Raw genomic sequence first — 21,981 nt, 5'->3', positions numbered from 1 at the left:
TCACAGATCAAGTTAGCGCAGTTGAGATGCAGAGCGGCGCTTTGTTGTTGTTGTTTTTTTTGTTTTGTTTCCTTTGGTGCTCTTTTGTGAGGATGATGATTCAGATTGGTTGTTCCAGTAGTGTCATCCACTTAATCACTTCATCACAGACAGTAGTTTACTTTTTCTGCAGTTGTTTAGTCTAGGTCATTACACCATTATGTCATCACTCTTGGACATAAGTTTTGGCTCAGCTACCAAAATGATAACGTACTGTAATTCAGACATTCGCATTTATTTCAGCCAAGAACCCCTTCCAACTGTGATTCTCAGCCTTTTTTTCTTTGCAGCCCCCGCTACTTGTATTTAAGCAAAGCTAAGCAAAGCAAAGCAAATTTGTATATAATTACATCACACATGACGACAGTCAGGCCTTCACCCTTCACATACGAGCAAACCAGACACATTATCTGCTGTCATAAATCACCAGTCCTCATTAAAGAATAATAACCTGCATTTTCAGTAAAAGTCCACTGCAGGATGTCCAGCATGGTGGATGTTTATAGGTTGAGGAGGGTTGTAAAGTACTGTATGTTTTCTCTGTGTATCTATAGATTTCAGTGGGCTGTGTTAAGATGTATGCCATAATTTGGCTCCGTGCCATGACGTCCCTGCCTGCAGCCGAGTTAATCACAGAGGAGGAAACCCGGAGCGTGGACGGACAGAGACGAGTAGATAGATAGTGCCCTCTGGAATGTTTTGAGAAGGGGAGGGGTGGCACACAGGAAGTGGCATGGGGTTGGATTTAGCCAGCGAGGTCCGCGTGGGTGTTGGGGCACAGAGACAGCAAGGTCAGGGCCTTCAGTGGCAGCTGTCAGGACGGCTGATTCATGGGGGCACTTGTGTGGTTTTCCTCCAGGACTCCAGTTATTATGATGTTGAGATGATTCCGTCCAAATATTCATCCTACTGAGGAAGTGGCTGCGCCTTTATAAACCTCTTTGAAGGATACAAGAAATGTTAAAATATATGTAGCACACACAGTATATCCTGTTCCTACCCTTGATGTATTCTCATTTACTCTTTTTTTGGTTATTATTTCTACAAATAATTTTATTGTGCTTTCAGGACTCAAGAATTAGAATTGCCTGCTTGCAAATAATGGTAATTTTTCATGCAAAAATGGCAGAAAATGCTGTTTTCAGCCTCTTAAATATGGACATTAATCGATTTTCTCTATTTATTATCATATTAAAGTGAGTATATTTTGGTTTTAGACTGATAAGAGATGACCTTGAACTTTGAAAAACTGGTATGGACATTTTTCATTATTTTCTGACATTTTATAGGTCTAGGTCTTGACTTTGGGAAAGTAGATTTCTGATTTTTTTTTAATGAAAAAATGTCCAAATTCTATGAGTCTACCTTCTTAAAGGTGAATATTTGCTGGTTTCTTCTTTGGACTGTGGGCAAAGACTTTTAAGGATGTCATCTTGGACTCTGGGAAACATTTTTCAAACACATTTCTTACATTTTACAGACCAAACAACTAATCAGTTAATCGAGAAAATAATCAACAGATTAATCAATGATAAAAAATAATCGTTATTTGCAGCCCTAGTGGGGAAGAGAATCTTCACCAGGTTCCAGATGGGTTTAATTGAGAAAATAATTGGCCAATAAATCAACTAAAAAAATAACTGTTAGGTGTAGCCCTAAAATAGCAGCATAAGTATTAAACGGAGACTGTTACATAACCAGGTAAAAGTCCCTTCCTGCAGCTGAAAGGTGCGGTAACGTGTGAACATTTTTCTGACCTGTTTGACTGCATTCCAGTCGTGTCACTATGACTAAGCTGGAAGTATAGTATCCATTAAAACCAGTTAGATATGCCAATCCCTGGAGCATCCGCATTTCAGTTGTTCCCGCCCATCCTTACTCATTTATCAGCTGTCAGACTTGTTTGGATGGTTCGCCTCCCTCCGCGCTCACACTGTTTTGATCTGGAAAAAAAAAATACAGCAGATCCGTCTCTCCAACAGGAGTCTCACTGCAGACGTTCTGCCCAACAGGCTGCTTCACTGAAATGGTTTGTTCCGTCTGTGTGACACAGAAAACAGTCTTACTGGAGTGTGCCGTTTCTGCAACAGAGAGGACTTTGTGCACCTACATGTAACATTATCCAACGGCTGCAGTGTGTGAAATGTGCCTGTTTCACTTCTCTCTGCTTTGATTTGACTTCTTTTCCCTCTGAGACGTCCCAGAGACATATTGTAAGGCAAAAAGAGAGACAATTGATATGAAATTTGCTTCAAATTTGTAGGAAGGTAACAAACTTTTTCTCACAGAAAACATCATGTAATTTAATTTCATTTTGTTTATTTCACTACAGGGCTGCAACTAACTTATTTTAATCATTAATTAATCTGTTGATTATTTTCTTGATTAACTGATTATTAATCAGTTAGTGGTTTGGTCCTTAAATGGTGAAAAATGCTGGTCACTGCCCAAGTTGACGTTCTCAAATGTCTTGTTATGTCCAAAACAGCAAGATATTAAGTTTATTCTTATAAGAGGACTAAAGAAACCAGAACTATGAGAAGATGAAATCAGAGAATTTGGACATTTTTTATTAAAAGATTATTCAAAATATTAATCAAGTGTCAAAATAGTTATTGATTAATTTAATAATCAATTAATTGTTGCAACTCTATTTCAGTGTATTTTCCAACTTTTCCAATTTCACAAAATTTGTGATACACTAATGCAAACAACTTATACAGTTGTTTGCATTAACCTATCTATCTATCTATCTATCTATCTATCTATCTATCTATCTATCTATCTATCTATCTATCTATCTATCTATCTATCTATCTATCTATCAGGGATTCAAAATACGTACAGCACTGCAGACATTAGATTAAATGGAACTGCAGTTGGGTTATTGCAGCAGTAAATATGATGCACTGAAGGGGCTCTGCTGCATGTCATACCCCTTTCTCCCATGATTTCTGTCTTTTTACACTGACTCTCAAATAAAAGCGAAATACTACTGAACAAAAAAACTAAAAAAAAAAAAGAGACAGATGATTAGGTAACTATATTGAATAAATAACAGAACACCAAAAGGCAGGTGGATTCCCAGGATTATGAGATCGAGAATCCATCTTTCCAAAAGTGGTCAATCAATCAGTGTCCTTGGTGGAACTTCTGGCAGCTATGGCCGTGGTTCTAGGTGTGACAGCAGTGAGAAGCGTCCATGGAAACGTCTCATCTCGATCAAACAATGGCAGCTCCTGAAGCAGTTAGCATAGATACCGTGGTTTCATCAGCTATATCAGAACTGGAGTCTATTTCTTCATTGAAAGAAGAGCAAAGAATGAAACTGAAGGCTTTTATTGTTGGAAAATATGTTATCATTCTTCGAAATTAGCCCGTATTAGACAAGATTTTTTTTAAAGTGCCTGCCCTTTTCCAAACAGTTTCTAAGGATGACTTCCCAGATGGTTCTGTGTAACAAGCCACATTACATGTCTGTTTCCATGTTACCATCCTTTTTTACCCAAAGCCACACATTTTGTTGTATTCCAATGCAATGATAATTTGTTCACATCAATCCGTCTCTTAATTATGACCACTTCACACGCTGTCTATAACCATCTATAACTGCCTTTAAATCAGACTCAGAACAGAAAATATTAGTGCCGTCTTTGAACAGAAGATGCTGCAATACTTTGAACACTTCACAGATCTCATTAATATATAAGATAAATAGCTTTGGGCCCAAACCCGTCCCTTGTGGGACTCCATTCTAACATGTGAGATGACTTCCCATTGTCTTCATTATCACCTCCCACTCAGAACTATTAGCATCCTGAGCACAGTTCCATCCTACCTGTATTTCTAGTACGTTTTCCCCTTCTCATCTCAGATAGCAAATAATAATTCATATTTTGGCAAAGCTCAGTCTCCTGCAGTACTTAATTAATCCTCCTCAGACACTGTGGGACAGAAGGCTAAAAAGCAGCGTCTTCCAGTTCCTCTTCAGCCCCATGCTGCGCCTCTGAGAGATGGTAATCTTCAGAGTGTTTTAAAAAGATTTGGGATCTGTGTAATGTGAGATCTGTGTAACCCCGTGTAAACCCTCTCAAATCTGTTTGATCCCTCAGATATTTCGAACACTAATTTGCATCAGCCCTGAAGTTTCAACCCTGCAGTTCAAAAATGTACCAAAGAAGCTGCCCCTCGATGCACTCGTCCATCTTTACATGCACGCTGTGTAGGGTTGTGTATTTGTGTAAGTGTGTGTTGGATGGTGTGTGACCACTGACCTTTGTTTTTGCTTGTATCCACAAATCTCCTGTCAATTCTCTGCACACTGCTCGTTTTTCTAAAGGGATTTCAAAATATTATATACAGCACTGCAGACATTAGGTTAGATCAAACTGCAGCGGGTTATTGCAGCAGTAAATATGATGCACTGAAGGGGCTCTGCTGCATGTTGTACTCCTTTTCTGTCTCTCCTCACTGACTCTTAAATAAAGGCAAAAAGAAAATCTAAAAAAAATTACATTTTTTTTAATGTAATTTTTATTTAACCTTAATTTCATGAGGTAGTCCATTGACATTGAAATCAGGATTAGGGCACATGTTTGAATACACTGAATAAGTCAAAAGTTTACAAAAATACAGTTTTCATGAACCGATTTGATGTGGCCACACAGTCAGCTGTGGGAGAACAGCTAACAACTCATGTACATTTTCACTGTCAATTAATCTGTTCAGTATTTTCTTGATTAATTGATTTGTTGTTTGGTCTATAAAAATGTCAGAAATGGTGAAAAATGTCGATCAGTGTTTCCTCAAGCCCAACATGATGTCCTCAAAGGTTGCATTTTTGCATCAATTAACCCCTTAATCATTAATAAGATACAAAATACATATCTTTTTCTCAGTTTAAGTTTTATTTAAACATTTCTAGTGGTCCATTAATCATATGAAACATTAATTCATGAGGCACAAACAATTTAAACCAACAGAATAATAAAATAGCAGCGCTCTTGCTCCTGTTTGCTTGTCTTTATTTAATCAGTGGTTAAAACAGTATCAAAAGGGGTGCAGTTACTTCCCTTTCTACACGAACAAGACAGACCAAAGCAAATCATGAGAAAACCTCTGGAGAAATGGGACACAAAACATACATTATGGGTTAATCAATTTTTAATCAATTACATTCTTCGCAATGATTAATTGATTAATGGTTAATCCTTAACATCCCTAGATTAGTGTCATAGAGGACAAAAGAAAGCAGGACATAATCATGTTTAAGAAACTGCAATCAGAGAATTTTGACTTTTCTTATTACTCAGATTAGTTGACTGTCAGCATGGTTGGTGAATAATAAGTGATTAGTTGTTGCACATCTGCTGTTTATCAGTGTCTTTAGAGAACTCAATCAGAGTGCAAAAGAAAAAGCTAGTGTCAGTAACAGATAAGAAAGAAAGACCTTTGCTGGAGAAGCTTGATTTCTTGACTTTCTGTGAAGTTACATGTGACTCAGAGACTACTGGCAGAGACAGTATGGCTTTCACAGCACTGCAGCGAGATGAAAGGAGAAATAATTACTTGTAGTTGTGTGTGTTTGTGTCTAAATATATGAATCCAAAAACTAAAACTGGGTCTGAAAATAAATAGATATGTTTGAGGTTAAAGTTTCCAAGGCTGAACAGTGCTGTAGTTCTCACTGTGAGAAAGAAACCTGTGCCCTCTAAATGATATGAATATGATCTGATTTCCATCCTTGATTTGAAAATGTGGTTTTGGGATGAGGAGAAGCGACCTCATTATAAACCAGTTGCATTCAAATGTTGCTTTCACAGTATTAAATCAGTGTAGTGAATGTAACTGTGATTTACATCCTGCAGCATGTAGGATGTGGTGATTCTGAGAGGTGTGAGTTGTATTTTCATTTGACTTGTTTTTCTCCCTAAATTTATTCAGTTATGCAGAAATATTAATCATTTTAAAGCTGTGAGTCTTACGTGTTTTTTTTCTGTAAAAAATGTCTCAGCAGAAGTTTTTAGATCAGAATCAGGTTCTGTCATCAGATGAAGACTTACTCTGAAATTTTACAGTATAATTTAGTTGACCTGCTGTTTGATCCTTTATCTGTTTGTTGCAGTCATTCATCATTGGTCTTGTCTCTGTGTCTGTAGGGGTGGTGTTCAGCGAGTTGTCTCGTCCGTGCCGGGTGATGCTGCTGGTAAACCCACAGAGCGGGAAAGGACAGGCGCTCACTCTCTACAACAACACCATCCAACGAATGCTCAACGAGGCGGGAGTCGCACACACGCTGGTTATCACCGGTGAGTCCACACCACACACAGATACACAGGACTGCAGGTCTGCAGGTCTGCAGGTCTGCTCACACTCATTCAAGAAGAATCATTTTTATTAGAAAACTGTAACTGAATGTTCTCTGTAGGGAAGCTTCATTCATAATGATGACTTTTTTTTTGCATTCCTATTCATTCTGTTTAAACTCTGTATTTCTGTACAGAGAAAAGCAGTTATCAATATTGATGAATGAAGTAGTATTTTAATAATAACAAATGCACATTACAATAATTAGTTAATTAATTTAAAAAAATATCAACAATATTTTGGCTGATATTCTTTTTTGGTTTTTATTATACACATAACATAACATAACATTTTTGATAAAGTTCCCTTAAATTCTGTTGTTAAAGAATTTGTGAATAGAAACGATTTTTGATATTTTTTACAGGTAAAAGATAATCTTGTCAGTATTCACTGGTGGACAGAATATGAACTACAGTATATGTACATAAGTTGCAGATAAATATAAGGCTACACTATCATCATTATTATTATGTTTAATGTACCATTTACAGCAGTATTTCTCAAACTCAAACAAACAGCACATACTACCTCAGAAAAAGTATTAGACTATCAAATATCACCTTGAGTGACGTTAAAATACAGTAGCATAGGCCTGAGCTTCAGACAGTTCACACAGGAGGAGGCTGCTTTATTCCTCAAAAGATTATTTATTGTTACAGACACACTGCCTTCACAATAAGGCAGTGGCTCACTGCCATCAGAGTTCAACTCAAATCATAGATGACAGAATGAATGTGACTACATTGCAGGCTGATATTAAAACAAAAATTTCCAGGAATGAAATTATGTTTCAGCTATTGCATAGTATTTTAATTTGAAATTTTGTAGTATTTTGGAGGTCATGTTTTAAAAATAATTGATTTCTTTAGATTTAGGAGATTCCTCAGTGTACCACTAGAGGGATCATTTGAGAATCTAGGATTTCTATAATTAGATTCCAGTGGTGGCCATTTTTCTGGCATTTTCAATAACTCCAGAGCATTGTAAAGTCCAAAAATCAATATTTATTGAGAAAAGATGTATGTAATCTTTTCCACAATTCACAATATGTTTTTTTTATCTAACAAAATATTGTGCTTCAATCCATATTTGTTTCTGTGGAGCCTTTCAAACTCAACATTTTCAAAACTCTCACACACATTGAAAGGCATGCACCTGTATTAACTGGGCAGTCTACATTTATACTGATGAAACTGAGGAATCATATTTATCAAAAGTTGTGTAAAGCAACAGTAAATGTCTGTTCTGAGTTTGTCACACTGCACCCAGCCAAATTTGAATGATTAAAAAAAATCACTAAGTATATAAAATTCGGTCTCAAAATAATGAAAAAGTGGCAGTTCTCTCCGCTCTGAAACACTGGGGGTGTGTCCTCTCTGCTGTCTCAGTGTCAAACACCACTATGACCTGAAAACAACCTGAAACATGGACATTTTTGGACATGTCCAGACACATTTGAGCCACCAGACCCAGAGGACGGTGACAGGATGGTATTTTTTTTCTTCTGTGTCTGGTTGTTGGAACTGAAGTGAGCTGAAGTGAACTGCTGGACTGATTTGGACTGAGAGAGTCACTGGGAGGGTGAGGGGAGGGGGAGGTGGTGTTGCTCATAAAATATGACAACAGACATTTAAATCTTCATTTGAAAACCTCAATGGCTGCTTGGAATGTAAAAAAAAAGGACATTTGGTACAGCTCTAATTCTCTAACTTTTTTTTCTATTTTCACACTTCATCTGTTTCTGATGTGCTTGTCTGGGCTGCAAGATAAACTAGTGGTTCGTCAGTCCATGGGTTCAAGTGTCAGAAGTGAAAACCAAAGTAGGCTTTATCTTCCTAGATAGTTTGTATTTCTACAAATCCATCTCCACTAGCATGGCAGGAAAGGACAGCAGATGAACACGCTACCACACACACACACACACACACACACACACACACACACACACACACACACACACACACACACACACAGAGCTCAGCACAAGCCAACAACAACAGTCACACCTCCCTCCATGACCCTGCTTCTCTCTCTGTCGCTCCTCTGGTTTAAATCCTCTCTGTGTTTTCATGCTGTCACCATCATTATGCTGATCAACTGCCTCTGACCCATATGCATGCAGAGCCGTTATGTAATAGATATATGTACACACATACAGACACACATATGGATAAGGACACGTCCACAATAAACACACACATTTGCACAAAATCCCCTTTTGCCATGATTTGATTTGATATAATCATGTTGATGATCACTGGGTGGTAGTGATTATACAGCGCAGCATGACAAACACTCACTCATCTCATACTGTATCAGAACAGGAACAAAGAGACTCTCTCTGCCTGTGATCATTTCTGTTATTCTGTGGAGTTTTCCCTCGTCTTTTCTTTGGAGTCTCACCCTCTGCCTGGGTTTGTTCATAAATCAGTGCGGTGTCAGATTAGAGACAAAAAAACACGTCTTTCATGGCAGCGCGAGGTACACAGGCAGAAAAGAGGGCAGACAGAGAGCAAGAACCACAGAGAGGAAGACAGACAGAAACACAGGAGAAATCATCTTGCTGCTGCTGGGCTGGAAATGTGGAAAAAAAACACTGCTTTTTGACAAGTTAATCCTGGAGAATATTGAAGAATAGCTTTAATCCCCAGATCTACATCTACATGAAAGAGCATGGCTGCTGAAAGAGAATTTGGATACCACAGACAGTCTCTTTGACAGACAGACTTCTAAAATAAAACATTTTCTCTAATCTCAGCCCTTAATGATGCCTCAGCAAAAGAGTAGTAAGAGTTTGGGTTTTACATACAGTCTAGTCATTCCTCAATAATCCTAACTGTGTGCTGTGTTACATCTGAAATCTGTTGTACTTTTCTTTACTTTGTCCTCGGTATGAGTGTGGCCTGGAGACATTTTCTGTTGTGTGTTCTGGAGAAGTTTTGATCAGGTTTGTCAGGTCACAACTGTGCTTCAGCTTCCTAATTTACATTACTGAGGTCTAGGGCTGAACAACTAGTTCAAATTTTTATCGAAATTGCAATATGGTCTAGTGCAATTTTCAAATCACAGGATGTGTAATATGTTTTTAAGGTGAAATGTGTGTCAAAATACCATTTGAAATGAAATATTGTGTTGCTGCAGAGGTGACCTGGCCAACATCATTCTCTAGACTTCACAAAACATTTTTGTTTAGTTCAGATCCCTGAAAAAAATACACACCATAATCATTTTAATGTATTTTTTAATGAAAATGAGAATAACGATGTAAATATGATCCTTTCCTCGATATCGCAAATTGTATTGCAATTGCAATATCAGTCAAAATTACAATTAGACATTTCTTCAAAATTGTGAAGCCCTCACTTGCGGGGCAGCTAGATTCAGGAGATCACGCTAGAATCCATCTTGTCAGGCTTCAAGTTATCCGTTTGTGTCCGCACCAAAAGTGGTGCAGCCAATCAGCATCCTATAAGGGTTTTAAGTGTGACGACATCGAGAAGCATCCATGGAAGTGTTGTTCTGATTGGTTGATGTTAGCCTGTGCTAGATGTGAGAGACAGATGGTTCATCCAATCACCTGCCAAGTGTTTTTTTTTTTTAATTGCCTGCCCTTTTCCAAATAGTTTCAGAACAGATGGTTCTGTGTAACAACCCGTCTGGGCGTGTCAGATTAGCAACATATCAAAATGTCAAAAAATGTGAAATACTGATCACAATTTCCTGGAGCCCAAAGAGACATCTTCAAGTGTCTTCCTTTGCCCAAACAACAATCCAAAACTCAGATGTTCTTCATTTACTGCCATAAATGACAAAGACAGCAAGTCTTCACAATTAAGAAGCAGGAACCAGCAAATGTTCCACATTTTTTCTTGAAAAATGACTGAAACAATGAATCAATTATCAAAATAATTGTCAACTGATTTTCTTTAAATCCACTATTCGGGTCACATTATCTGGTCGGACAAAAAATAAGTTACACATTTCAGTGTAAAACTTTTGAAAAGTTTGTACCACTTTCTAATAAGTTCTAATTAATGATTTTATAGATGTTTAATTCTTTTTTTGTTGTTGTTTTTGGTTATCACTGGTGAGAAACTGTGGCCCTTTATATTTACAAGGGGATGATTCAGAATGACTTTTATGGCCTGTAACACATAATCCTTACTAAGACCATCAGTTACAACTAATGATTTGTGACAAGGAAAAAAAAAGAAGACATTTGTATTTATGTTATGTTATTATTAATAAAGGGGCAGATAGTATGAGATTTTTCTTCCTCATGCTTATTTTTTAATCATATAATGTTTAGTTGGGGTCAGAGTGTACTGTCAGTTTTTGTGAAATTTGTTTTGGAAAATACACTGAAATGAGCAAACTATACTAAAGTACATTGAATACACTGTATATAAAGGAAACACAACAGACAGCTCTGTGCTTTGCCAGGTGCTTATCCATCTGTCTCAAGTACAGCATCAGCATACATTAGATATGAGACAATTATACTTTAGATATGAGACATTAGATATGCTAAACTCTCTCTAACTGCATTTGCAAATTTAATGATGCAATAACCAAAAGTGAGTTCAAACTTTAATCAGAGTGGTGCTGATGGACTTCAAGTGCATCAGAAATGAGTAGTTCTTATTTAGATGCTGCAGATTGACCCCAAATGAATTCCTGAAGCTTCTTTGGCACGCTTCACATGTGCCAAAGAAAAACACACGCTGTTTCCTGAACAGCGTGTGTGTTATGTGACATCACAGGACATGTGAGGACAGCATTCCTCAAAAGTGTAACATCCAACATGCAAAGTTTCCCCTGTGAACAAGGAACAGATACGATTGTGAACCAGTCGCATTTCATGACAACACACCTGCATCCATCACTTGCCCTGTATCTTCAGCAAGTTTGCGTCCATCAAGCAGAATTTGAATAATGCTTTGATGCTGCTTAGTTACTGTAGCTAAGTCAGTAGCTAAGTTACCTTTCTAGCCCTGCACATGCGGTTTTATAGGTTTTGGGAAATCTGTCTCAGGTAAATTCCTTTAAAACTCGTTAATGTTATCTTAAACTCTGATATGTTAGCATCTGACACTGGTGGTACACTGACTCCTACAGTGTGGATGTGTCAGTCCTTAACGTAGCATTTTTGTAACACCACATAATAGTGTAGATGGCCAAAGATATGCTCTTGGCCCTGGGCACAGTTCACATTTGAACCGATGTGGTTCTGATATAAGTACCTGGAATTCAGTACTTTTTTGGTACTTTACTCTCTCTGTAATATGAAAAATGTCATTTCTATTGTAAAAAATAAGTCCAAACTTCTCAATTTCAACAGTTACTTATTTTGTTATTTATTCAGAGCATTTTACACACTACAGGAAATAAAATCCCTCCTTTTCCTCTCTTTGTCAGTCTGTGACAAAAACAACAGCGTTGCCGTGGTGACAGAGGAAGCACACGTGATGGCCTTCCTGATATGTTGTTGCTGTTGCCATCGTACTGTAATATTTCCCCGTTGATAGTATGAAGTTCTAAAGTTTGGGGCATATTAATAAGAAAGTAAATGCAAATATTGCAAATATTTTGACTGAAATTGCGATTACGATATGTGATGTAATTAGTGGGAATGATGCATCACAATTGTAATTTTTACTGAAAAAGAAAAACAAACATTTTCTTTCATCTGGAGAACAGTTTGTTAAAAATTGTGATTTGGCTCTGTGATTTGGATATTGCAGTGTGCCATATTGCAGTTTTGAAAATATTACTTAATTAATTGTACAGCTCTATCAATAACCCTCACAAACTGTTGTGGCGTACTAACTGTCACGTTGGTTGCGGTTTCAGACGCAGCCTGTCCAATGAGCCAGTTAATCACCTGAAGATGCTGATGAAGTTGTCCCAGACACTGTATCTAGGTGTGTATTTTATTGTCCCCAGGACAATGGGACATCCTTATTTTAGCCACTGCCTGGAAGTAATATTGCAGTACTACTGTAATGAGGTAAGCTAGTTAGCCAGATATGCTGACACTAGTAGCTTATGTTACAGTAGACAGACTGAACACTCAAGAAAAAACAGCACGCACATCCAAAAACTATGAGTAGTGGGGGCTGGACAGAAGAACAAATCCAAAAATAGGTCTGCACACCAGAAACTGCTCCTTTAGGACATTTAATAGTATCACCACATGTGATGTAGACCGTTCAATCCATTCCTTACTAAGGTTAAGAAAAGCATCAAAGTGTCACTAATTTTTCAATACCATGTGTTTGAAGCAATATGATACTTGTTATTTATTTAAAACAATGATCTAGTGCTCATTAAGGACCTTTATTGTCCTCCCTGACAAACCAGACAGTATTCAATGATCTTTTCTGTACCAGTGTTGTGTGAAAGCTGTTAGTCCCAGTAAGAAAAAAAAGCTATTTTGTGTTTCTGGGACTTTTTTTTTTTTTGTCTTGGTATCGAAAGAGGTATCAAATATCTTTTTTAAAAAATACCGGTATGATAACAACAATAATAATAATAATAATAATGATAATAACAACAACAACAACAACAACAACAACAACAACAATAATAATAATAATAATTTTAAATAAATTTATATAATACCTTTCATGGAACCCAAGGCCGCTTTACAGAGTATGAAACAGAAAGAAAGAAAGAAAGAAAGAAAGAAAGAAAGAAAGAAAGAAAGAAAGAAAGAAAGAAAGAAAGAAAGAAAAAGAAAAAGGTATGGTATTGAAGTTCAAAATTCCAGTGTTGTAGCTTTTGTAAAAAAAAAAAACAAAAAAAACTCAGCCCTGTTCAGTCTTTGGATACTGAGTGTCTCTGTGACTCGGAGCCCATGGTAACCATTTGCTGAACTATGATTTGACAGTTTCTGACTGTTGCTGGGATACACCCAATTTGAGTAGCACAATACCAGAGAAAAATGTGTTTCATAATAAAATGTTTGGCGTGGCGTTTGATAAACAGCATGCCGGTCTGTTCCTGTGAATCTCCCTTATCACTGCGATCTGTTTTGTTGTAAGTCTTTAGTATGCGGATGTTAGCAAGAGTAGACGGACTCATTATTGGGTCCTTGGCTGTGTGGCAGCTGTGGGCACCACCAGGGGTGGAGGACAGATGAAGGATGACTGCGCTGCTGTTGGGGTCCAATGCAGAGAGAGAGAGTGTGTGTCTTTTTTGCATTTGTTAGTGAGTTTGTTTATGTGGTAGTATAGACGGCACAGTGATTCCTTCGAGGCAGTCTCCCTCGCTGCTCAGGCACCCTAAGACGTCTGTCACACAGTATTAATTAAACGACAGCAACACGCTCGTCTTCCCCTCGTGCTTGGACTCATCTGTTCAATGCAAATTACTAATATTTACCAGAGGAGACAGAGACCCCCTCCAACAACCTCTCTGTGCTGCTCTTTTTATATCTGTAAGTCTATTGTTCTTTTATGGCAGCAGTCCACATGCTGTTAAAAAGTATCATGGCTTATTTAACATCGAGGTGGATGCAGTGTTGGAGCTTCTCTTTGTGCCACAGCTCATGTGAGGATGTGAAGACAATTATTGACAGGACAGGAGAATTCTAGATCCTACAAAAGAGGCAAAACAGGACATTAATAAACATCAAATTTGGCTGGTCTGTGATGCTTAAAGGGGTATTTCACTAGGGCTGTAACTAACGATTCTATTCATAAGTGATTATTTGGTCAGTTATTTGTATGATTAAGTGATTAATAGTTGTTTGCCTGTAAAATCAAACTAGAATATGTTCACATTTAAGAAGCTGAAATCTGAGATTCTTGAATTTTTTCTTTAAAAAAAACAAACAAAATTACCCAAACCGATTGATCAGTTATCAAAATAGCTGGCAATTTTGTAATCAATTAATAACTGATTAACCATTGCAGCTCTACCCCCATTTTACACGAGGTTCAATGTTGCTAAAAAAACTTGTTTTTTTTATGCGCATCTTGCAATATGGCATGAATGAACAGCTAAATTCAGAAAAAAAAACTTAACCTGACTATGACAGAAAAGTTTTTATGTTAGCTTGAGGTGTTTTTTTTTGTTTTTTTTTGCCTCTTTTGGAAAAGAGTTAATGCACTTAATGGGAGATGAAAACACCTTTTCTGACATAGTGAAAATTTAACTCACAATGTCTCCACTTTGAGGGAAGAACAAACTGTTTCTGAAGCCAAAATAGCCCGGACACGAGTGCTGTCACCTTGCACTGCAAGCCAGTCTGTGCAGTAGTAGGGTTTGGAGCCGTGCTTTCAAATTCTGTCTGTACAACCGGCTGACTCAGTCATGAGCAGAGCTCAGCTCTCCATCATGATGTTAAACTCACATTTTGTTAAATCAAACAACTATTGAAAACTTAAAAGAGAAATTAGTATTAGAACATATCTTAACGTGATAAGAACTACCTAAAATGACAGAAACCATCTTTGGGTTTTCGCCCATGTCCTATCTGTTAAAATAGAAGGGGTGGGATTTATGACCTATATTGCAACCAGCCACCAGAGGGCGATCAGGATATTTTCTCTTCACTTTTGAGGAGCCATCGTTTTGTCCATGTCTACATATGTCAGTGGTTTCTGCTGTTGGCATTGACTGTCCCATGAAAGAATAATATATCTTTCACAATTGAAAAAATAATAATTCCTGGAGAGCTCTCCATTTTTCTCTCATTAAAGGCTGAGGAGGCTGTTTTTTTTCTGGCTTTTTCTTCTTTCAGGTGGCAACTACTGATTTTGTTTCCAGTTTGTGACCACGACTTCCTCTACTCTGTTCATTGCAATAGATTTTTGAGTTTTAAGCCCAACTCAAATTCTTAAGTTTTGAAAAAGTTTTACCAACTACTGATCTTTTGTCAATATAATTTACTTTTCCTCTTCGGATAAACTTAAATCTTTGAATTTCGGAAACTCAAAACATTGTATTCAAAAAATATTAGGTAAATTCACTGAAATGAAAGTAAATGCTAAAAGATATTTTTCAGTTAAAATGTTCAAGCATTAAAAAGGGCAGTTCAATGACCAGTTTTTTTGTGGTTTCTAAAACTCAAAGATTTGGGTTTATCTAAAGAACAAAAGTAAATTATCTCAACAACATTATAGGTCAGCAAAACGCGTTGCGTTGCGTTACAGTTTTTCACAGTGCACCAACTTCTGACTTTGTGTAGCCTAGCTAATTTGCTCCAAACCTGTTGATGGAAACATGCCTAATTTTCTTTCTTTCTTTCTGTCTTTCTTTTTTTTTTTTGTTTTGAACATTTAAAAAAAAAAATGCTTCAATGAAAATGAAAGCCTGGATCTGTGGAGGTTAAAAGACATGGGTATTAAGCAGGCAGGGAGGGTTGAAGCATAGGTGCTATCATGTTGGATCATTGAAACTATAGAGTCCAGTGTTTTTGGTCCTGAGCTCACACATGCCTTTGTTGCTTCAGTTTTATGATTACTGATTGTATTTATCTTTTGTAGATTCCCCAAGGTTATGAAAGTATAATATTAAATCACTGGAGTGTCCTCTTTAGAGAATACAAAAGGAAAGAGATAAAAAGCCTTCTACATTTTTTTTCTCTAAATGGAGCACGCTCTTACTTCTGCTTTCTTTCTCTGACAGTTTCAGCGCTGTAAAAGATGACAGCCATCCTCAGTGTTTGTAAAGTAGGACACGTCTTTCCACCATCATTCTGTGACCCAGAAGCAATCATTTCCAGGATTTTACTTGTTTAATGTGGTTTTTACCACTTCATATAATTGCTGCTTGGTGTAAATATACTTTCTAAAGTTCAACTATATTGTCGCTCAGTTTAGGTACTTTTTTCCACTGGCAGACCACAAAAAGATTTCCCATGTTTAAAATCCTGTTACTTGGGTCAGGCTTGGCTGAGAGCAGCATCAGAACAGGAAGTATCTGTCAGCGCCTGTAACCATCAGTACATCCCACCCAACTTTCTCTGGAACTCTGAGGTGTTTTTCTGCCACTATGTGACTAATACCACATTGGACTGGACACAAGATATAACCTTGGTCACATGGGTGAAGGTGACACGACAGTGGATTGTCACTCCTGGCCTATCCAAATCCCATGACAGAGTAAAAAAAAAAAAAAAAAAAAAAAAATCCTGTCCCATCCCAATCTCAAAGGAATGACTCTCAATTCAAGTAATAAAAATCTAGAAAAGAATTAAAAGAATTTGAACCACGTACGAAAACAATCTTAAATATCCTAACATTATTAGATACTAGAGTAGTAATGCGATTACTTTGAGGTGTGTTTTTATTTGAGGCACAGACACACAATTGCCTTCAACTACTGTAACACTTACCCCGCAATGGAACAACGGATGTCTTGAATGAAATTTAATATTACAGTCTTGTCTTTATTGATGGAAATGTATCAATTGTATTACGAATTAGTGCGCATAAATATGTTTCTCATATCAAAAGATGACTAGTGTATCTCAAGTGATCTGTGAGCAATGAAGGAAAATATAAAAATGTTACACTTACCCCAGGTCTCCCCTATCTCAAAATATTGAGTTAGTCTCTCAGAATAATGAGGAACTTTGTGAAAAATAATAATTTAGTATCTCAAAATAATTACTTTTTATGCAAGTCATTTTGAGAAAGTTATTTTAGATGCTCACTCAATATTTTGAAATCCTGAATAATTTATTATAAGTAATTCTCATTATAATGACTTAACAGGATCATATTTGTCTTCCATTATATTGGCAGAAATGGCCTTGTAAAGGTACAGATGAGGCTGAACATATAACACAGATCAATCTGTCTGTTTGTCACTGGTAACAGACTCCAGCCTGCAGTGTAGTTCACACACTTCACTGACACACCACAGAATTACAGAGAAACACAAGGCTACATCATCAGCAAGATTTTTGTGTCACGTTGACACTTCTGTACATATTCACTCGTCCTGAGCTCTCCCTCGTACACTCTGTTGCAAGTTAATAAATTGGTGTTGTTTTTTATAAGACTTACTGTGTCTATGATCAGGCTGTTTTGAATCCCCGTCCAGCACTTAGTGCCCTATGCGCAGCACCTGATGTGTGTATATGTAGTGGCGGCGCTGTCATTACACACTTTTTTACATCTAGGTGTAACTAGCTAGAACTAACTTATTGTTTCTGCTCCCATTGACTTCCTGTCCTAGTCCCATGATGGAGAGCAACATTGACTCCCATCGCCAACTATTTTGATAATCGACTAATCTTTTTTTTTTTTTTAATAAATGAATATTGTTGGGTTTTGGACATAAGAAAACATTTGAGGACATCAACATGAGCTTTTGAAAACTTGATCAACATCTTTCACCATTTTCTGACAGTTTACAGACCAAACCACTAATTAATTAGTGATCGATCAATTGAGAAAATAATCGGTAGATTAATCAATGGTGAAAATAATCATTAGTTGCAGCTCTACTCTTCAGTGGGGTGAAAGTAGAACTCCTCTGGTGGTGTTTTCAAGAATCAGCTGACTTGTGTGATCGGCCAGCTTGTTCACACTGTGACAATCTACTGTGTTTTGCCATAAGACAAACATTTTATCTGTGTAAACACAGCCACTCTAAATCTGTTCAGTGGCATCTGATGTTCACCTCAAGGGTATTGAGCACCACCTGAGGCGCTCCCGTGTGTGTGTGTGTGTGTGTGTGTGTGTGTGTGTGTGTGTGTGTGTGTGTGTGTGTGTGTGTGTGTGTGTGTGTGAGAGAGAGAGAGAGAGATAGAGACACTACACGGTGCTGCGTGTGTGTCTATGTACAAATTAGTGTTTTTATCGGTGTGGCTACGCTGTCAGACTGTGCTGCTGGAAGAGAGCTGCAGTCAGGATGTGTGTGGCAGCAGGGAGGAGACCTACAAGGTCAGCATGAGGACGGAGCTTCTTGTTCTTATCTGACAATGTGCAAGACAGTGTGGGAATTATCACCTGAATCTGCAGATCCCCCCAGGCTTCACAAAGCTTTGTAGCAAGTTTCAGTTTAGTTGTACGGCTGCAACTTTCCCATTGATCCATCTGTGTCTTTTTCAAACACAGCAGACAGTTGCTTTAGCAAGAAAAGCTAAGAAAGCTCCACAGTATGCTGTCTGTCCAGGAGGACACAGCAGACACACAAAGTCAGCAACTACAGTAGCTGGTGAACTTAGTGAAGCATTTAGCAGGTAAAGAGGCCGATATTTCCCTCAGGAGTTGGTAGAGACCAAAAATAGAGCTAAAAGACAGTGAACATTAGACTTGCTTTCACCAGGTGGCCACAGACATGACACAGTCACTCTGTGACTCCAAATGTTGCTCTGTAATGATGCTCTGTAAACGATGAGCAAAGGATTACCTTGATCTTGCAGAAATTGTGAATGCATCATTCCCACATTGCCTCCACACTTTAGTGCCGCGCCCATGTGAACATGCATGCGCTTCATATGAACACACCAAAGCATAAGCTGATAAATAGCACAATAGTTTTGGACTTCAGAAAAAGCCTTTAGGCCCATGTTTAAGGCAGCCCGCCATTGAGTTAGATAGACAGAGAAAACCCTGAACATGGGATCCAAAACCTACAAAAAGTTTAGCTGAAGCTAACATGAGGCTTCAGCAGTGCACAGTTGTGAAATAAAGTTAGTATCCTCCAAAGTTACATTCATTTTAAGTCAAAGCTGGAGATATATTGGCTTTTTTCCAATTGCTTAAGCAGGATTTTAGAAACTCACTGTGTCAAAACACTACACACAGTTCACCCAACCACACACTCAAGTAGCAGAACACCTCAGATCTTTTGCAAAATGACACGCTTCATTCAAAACTGTACATAAATGAATAAAAACCCAACTTTGTCACTGTAAGCACACACATGCCTCATGCCAGTTAGACACTGCTGAGCTCAATCTAAAACACATTTAACATTTCTACAATTTATGAAAAGTCTAGTTTGTTTCGAGATATTGTTAGGGCGGTGGCTCCCAAACTTTTTTTTGGCATGCATCACCTTTGTAGGCTGAAAAAAGTTTGTGCCTGCCACCTCACAATTTTACAAAATTCATCCATCATTAAGAAAAATTGGGGGTGAAACTATTAAAACAGGATTCATAAGATTAATTGTAGTGAAATAAAGTTTACTGTTGCAGAAGCAGATCTGTTGAAGTCTGTCCAGTCTCTCGCAACCTAAAGTTTATAATATGGTCAACCAGTGGTGCATATTTGATAAATTTGGTACAGGTAAACTCACCTGTTGCCTTTTTTTTTATAATTCTCATGCCTGACTGGAGAGTCTACAGTTAAGCAGCTGAGTGTCTGTGCACCTGACGGCTTTGTTTGATCAAATGTTTGAATTGTCTTTTATTTTGAAAGGCAGTGTTTTGAAAGGGCAAAGAAGTGTCATCATGTTAGATTTCTGTGTCTGATGTAGAGAAGTGTGTTTAGTGATTTGAAAAACACTGTGTTTAGTGTTCTGCAAAAAGTGTGAGGCTGAAAATGTGCTCATAGTTGTGCAGATGGGGGCTGAGGTTTTACTCCTTGAGTGGCAGGTTTCACTGTGTGTTATTTTAAATTTTAGTGTGTAAGCAATCATAAAAAACTGTAATTACCAATTAATCTACATTTATTTCCTTGATTACTTGATTATTTGTTGGCTTTATGGATGTCAGAAAATTGTGACTAAGCATCATAATTAACTTCCTGTTGATGAACTAATCAATTATTCAACTAATTGTTTCAGCTTCTCAGGAAGTAGCGCTGTAATAGCAATGCAGTGGTTGTACTGTTGAATCCTCCAGCAGACAAGGATGTAACAATGCTGCTTGATTGTGCGTACACATTGAAAGACATACCATAATACTGTAACACTGATCTGAAGTATTGGTTCTCCTCACAGGAGCTCGGGAGGAGAGGGGTTATGTTAGTATCCTTCTAAGGACATTTTGAGAACGTGTTCCTCAGTCTCTGTCCAGGCTGTGACCAGAGGCCAGTAATGAAGCAGAGATCTGCATGACTGTAATGAGTTAGTCACAATCCACTGCGTCTTCCCACAGGGAGAAACTCAGCTGGACAAAACTGCCGCACTCCTCCCCTCTCTCCTCCTCTGTTTTCCTCTGCAGCATCATCGCAAGCACTGTGCGACTTATCTGCGTCCCTCCATCCCTGATATTTGTTTTCCCTCATTGCTTCATTTTGCCATTATCAATCTAACTGACGAGGGATGTTGCATACTAAAACTGCTCTCGGCTCTCCTCCCTCTTCACTGCAGTGTCCCAGCTTTGTTGCTGATTGGGGCCCTTCAATCCTTTTTAGTGTACAGCCCCTGCATAGATAAGGAAATGTGATGTGACTGGACTGATAAGGAGGAATCGATTCCTTTATCCTGCAGAGTTTAGGGAAGGGAAGAGGAGAAGAAAGGCCAAGAAATCAGATCCCCCTCCAGAGGACTCTGTGTGTGTGTGTGTGTGTGTGTGTGTGTGTGTGTGTGTGTGTGTGTGTGTGTGTGTGTGTGTGTGTGTGTAGATGGAACAACTGTGCTGTTCTTGTGTTGGGTTCAGACATTAACAACAATGGCAGCATTAAGGACAAGGTAGTTACATGGAAGAGAAACCAGGAAGAACAACTTATTTTCAGGTCCACATTCCACATTTTTAAAGGTCCAGGGGCTTTGTCTGGGCCTTTAAAAATGTGGAATTTGTCAAAATAGTATAAAACATTTTGAAAAGTAATAAAATCCAATCATTTTTGTGTTTTATTCATAAATGTAATCATATTAGAAGGGTTAGTGCTGCAACAATTAATCAGTTATTAAATTAATTGCTAACTAAGAAGGAAAAAAAGTTAAAATTCTCAGATTTCAGCTCCTTAAATGAGAATATTTTCTGGTTTCTTTACTCCTCTCTGACAGTAAACTGAATATCTTCAGACTATGAGTAAAACAAGACATTTAAGTTTTCACTATTTTATGACATTTTAAAACAAACAGCCATTAATCAATTATTTAATAAAATAATCAACCAATTAATCGACTTTGAAAATAATTGTTAGTTGCTGAGGGATGATTACTTAGTGAACTCTGCAAGATGAAAGAAAATAATGAAGGGATTTACTTAGAAAGCATGTGAACAAAATTCTTCAGATGTGATTGGATCATTAAAAGCACACATGTATTAGTGACTGCAGTGAGATGCAGAGCTGTAGAGAGACATGAAGCTCAGGAGCTGCAGAGATAAACTGCAAAATGTAACTGTCCTACCAAGATATCACTAACAGTGAAGTGCAGTTCTGTATGATGGGCAGGTTGGCTAATCAGCCCTAAACCATGTTCTGGGATGAATTTATTCAAACACACCCACAAAGGGTCATCAAACAAATTTTTACATTTGAAGGGGAGCGAAAAAGAGACACATATTTAGCCTGTAATAAATGAATAATCAGCACAGAGACACTAGATTAGAACATGGTTAATGTATTTTTCATTTGACTGTGTCTTTAAAAACTCAGCTGTATGTTTCAGATGAGGAGAGAGACTCTGGTAAAGATGTTTTAACTGATAGGCATCAAA

General features: G+C 37.7%; 1 protein-coding gene across 1 annotated transcript in view; it reads left to right on the top strand.

Moving 5' to 3' along the window:
• The window catches only part of LOC146330708 (sphingosine kinase 1-like), a 57,848-nt gene that overhangs the window by 21,025 nt on the left and 14,842 nt on the right, over positions 1 to 21,981 (top strand). The window contains exon 2 of the mRNA XM_084716225.1: positions 6,198 to 6,347. Within this exon, the coding sequence (XP_084572351.1) occupies positions 6,198 to 6,347 (150 nt within the window). The remainder of the gene's footprint in view (positions 1 to 6,197; positions 6,348 to 21,981) is intronic.

The sequence above is a fragment of the Lutjanus erythropterus genome, chromosome 3 (assembly GCF_056507025.1).
Source record: "Lutjanus erythropterus isolate fLutEry1 chromosome 3, fLutEry1.hap2, whole genome shotgun sequence".
NCBI lineage: Eukaryota > Metazoa > Chordata > Actinopteri > Lutjaniformes > Lutjanidae > Lutjanus > Lutjanus erythropterus.
This window is presented reverse-complemented; position numbering and strand designations above follow the sequence as displayed.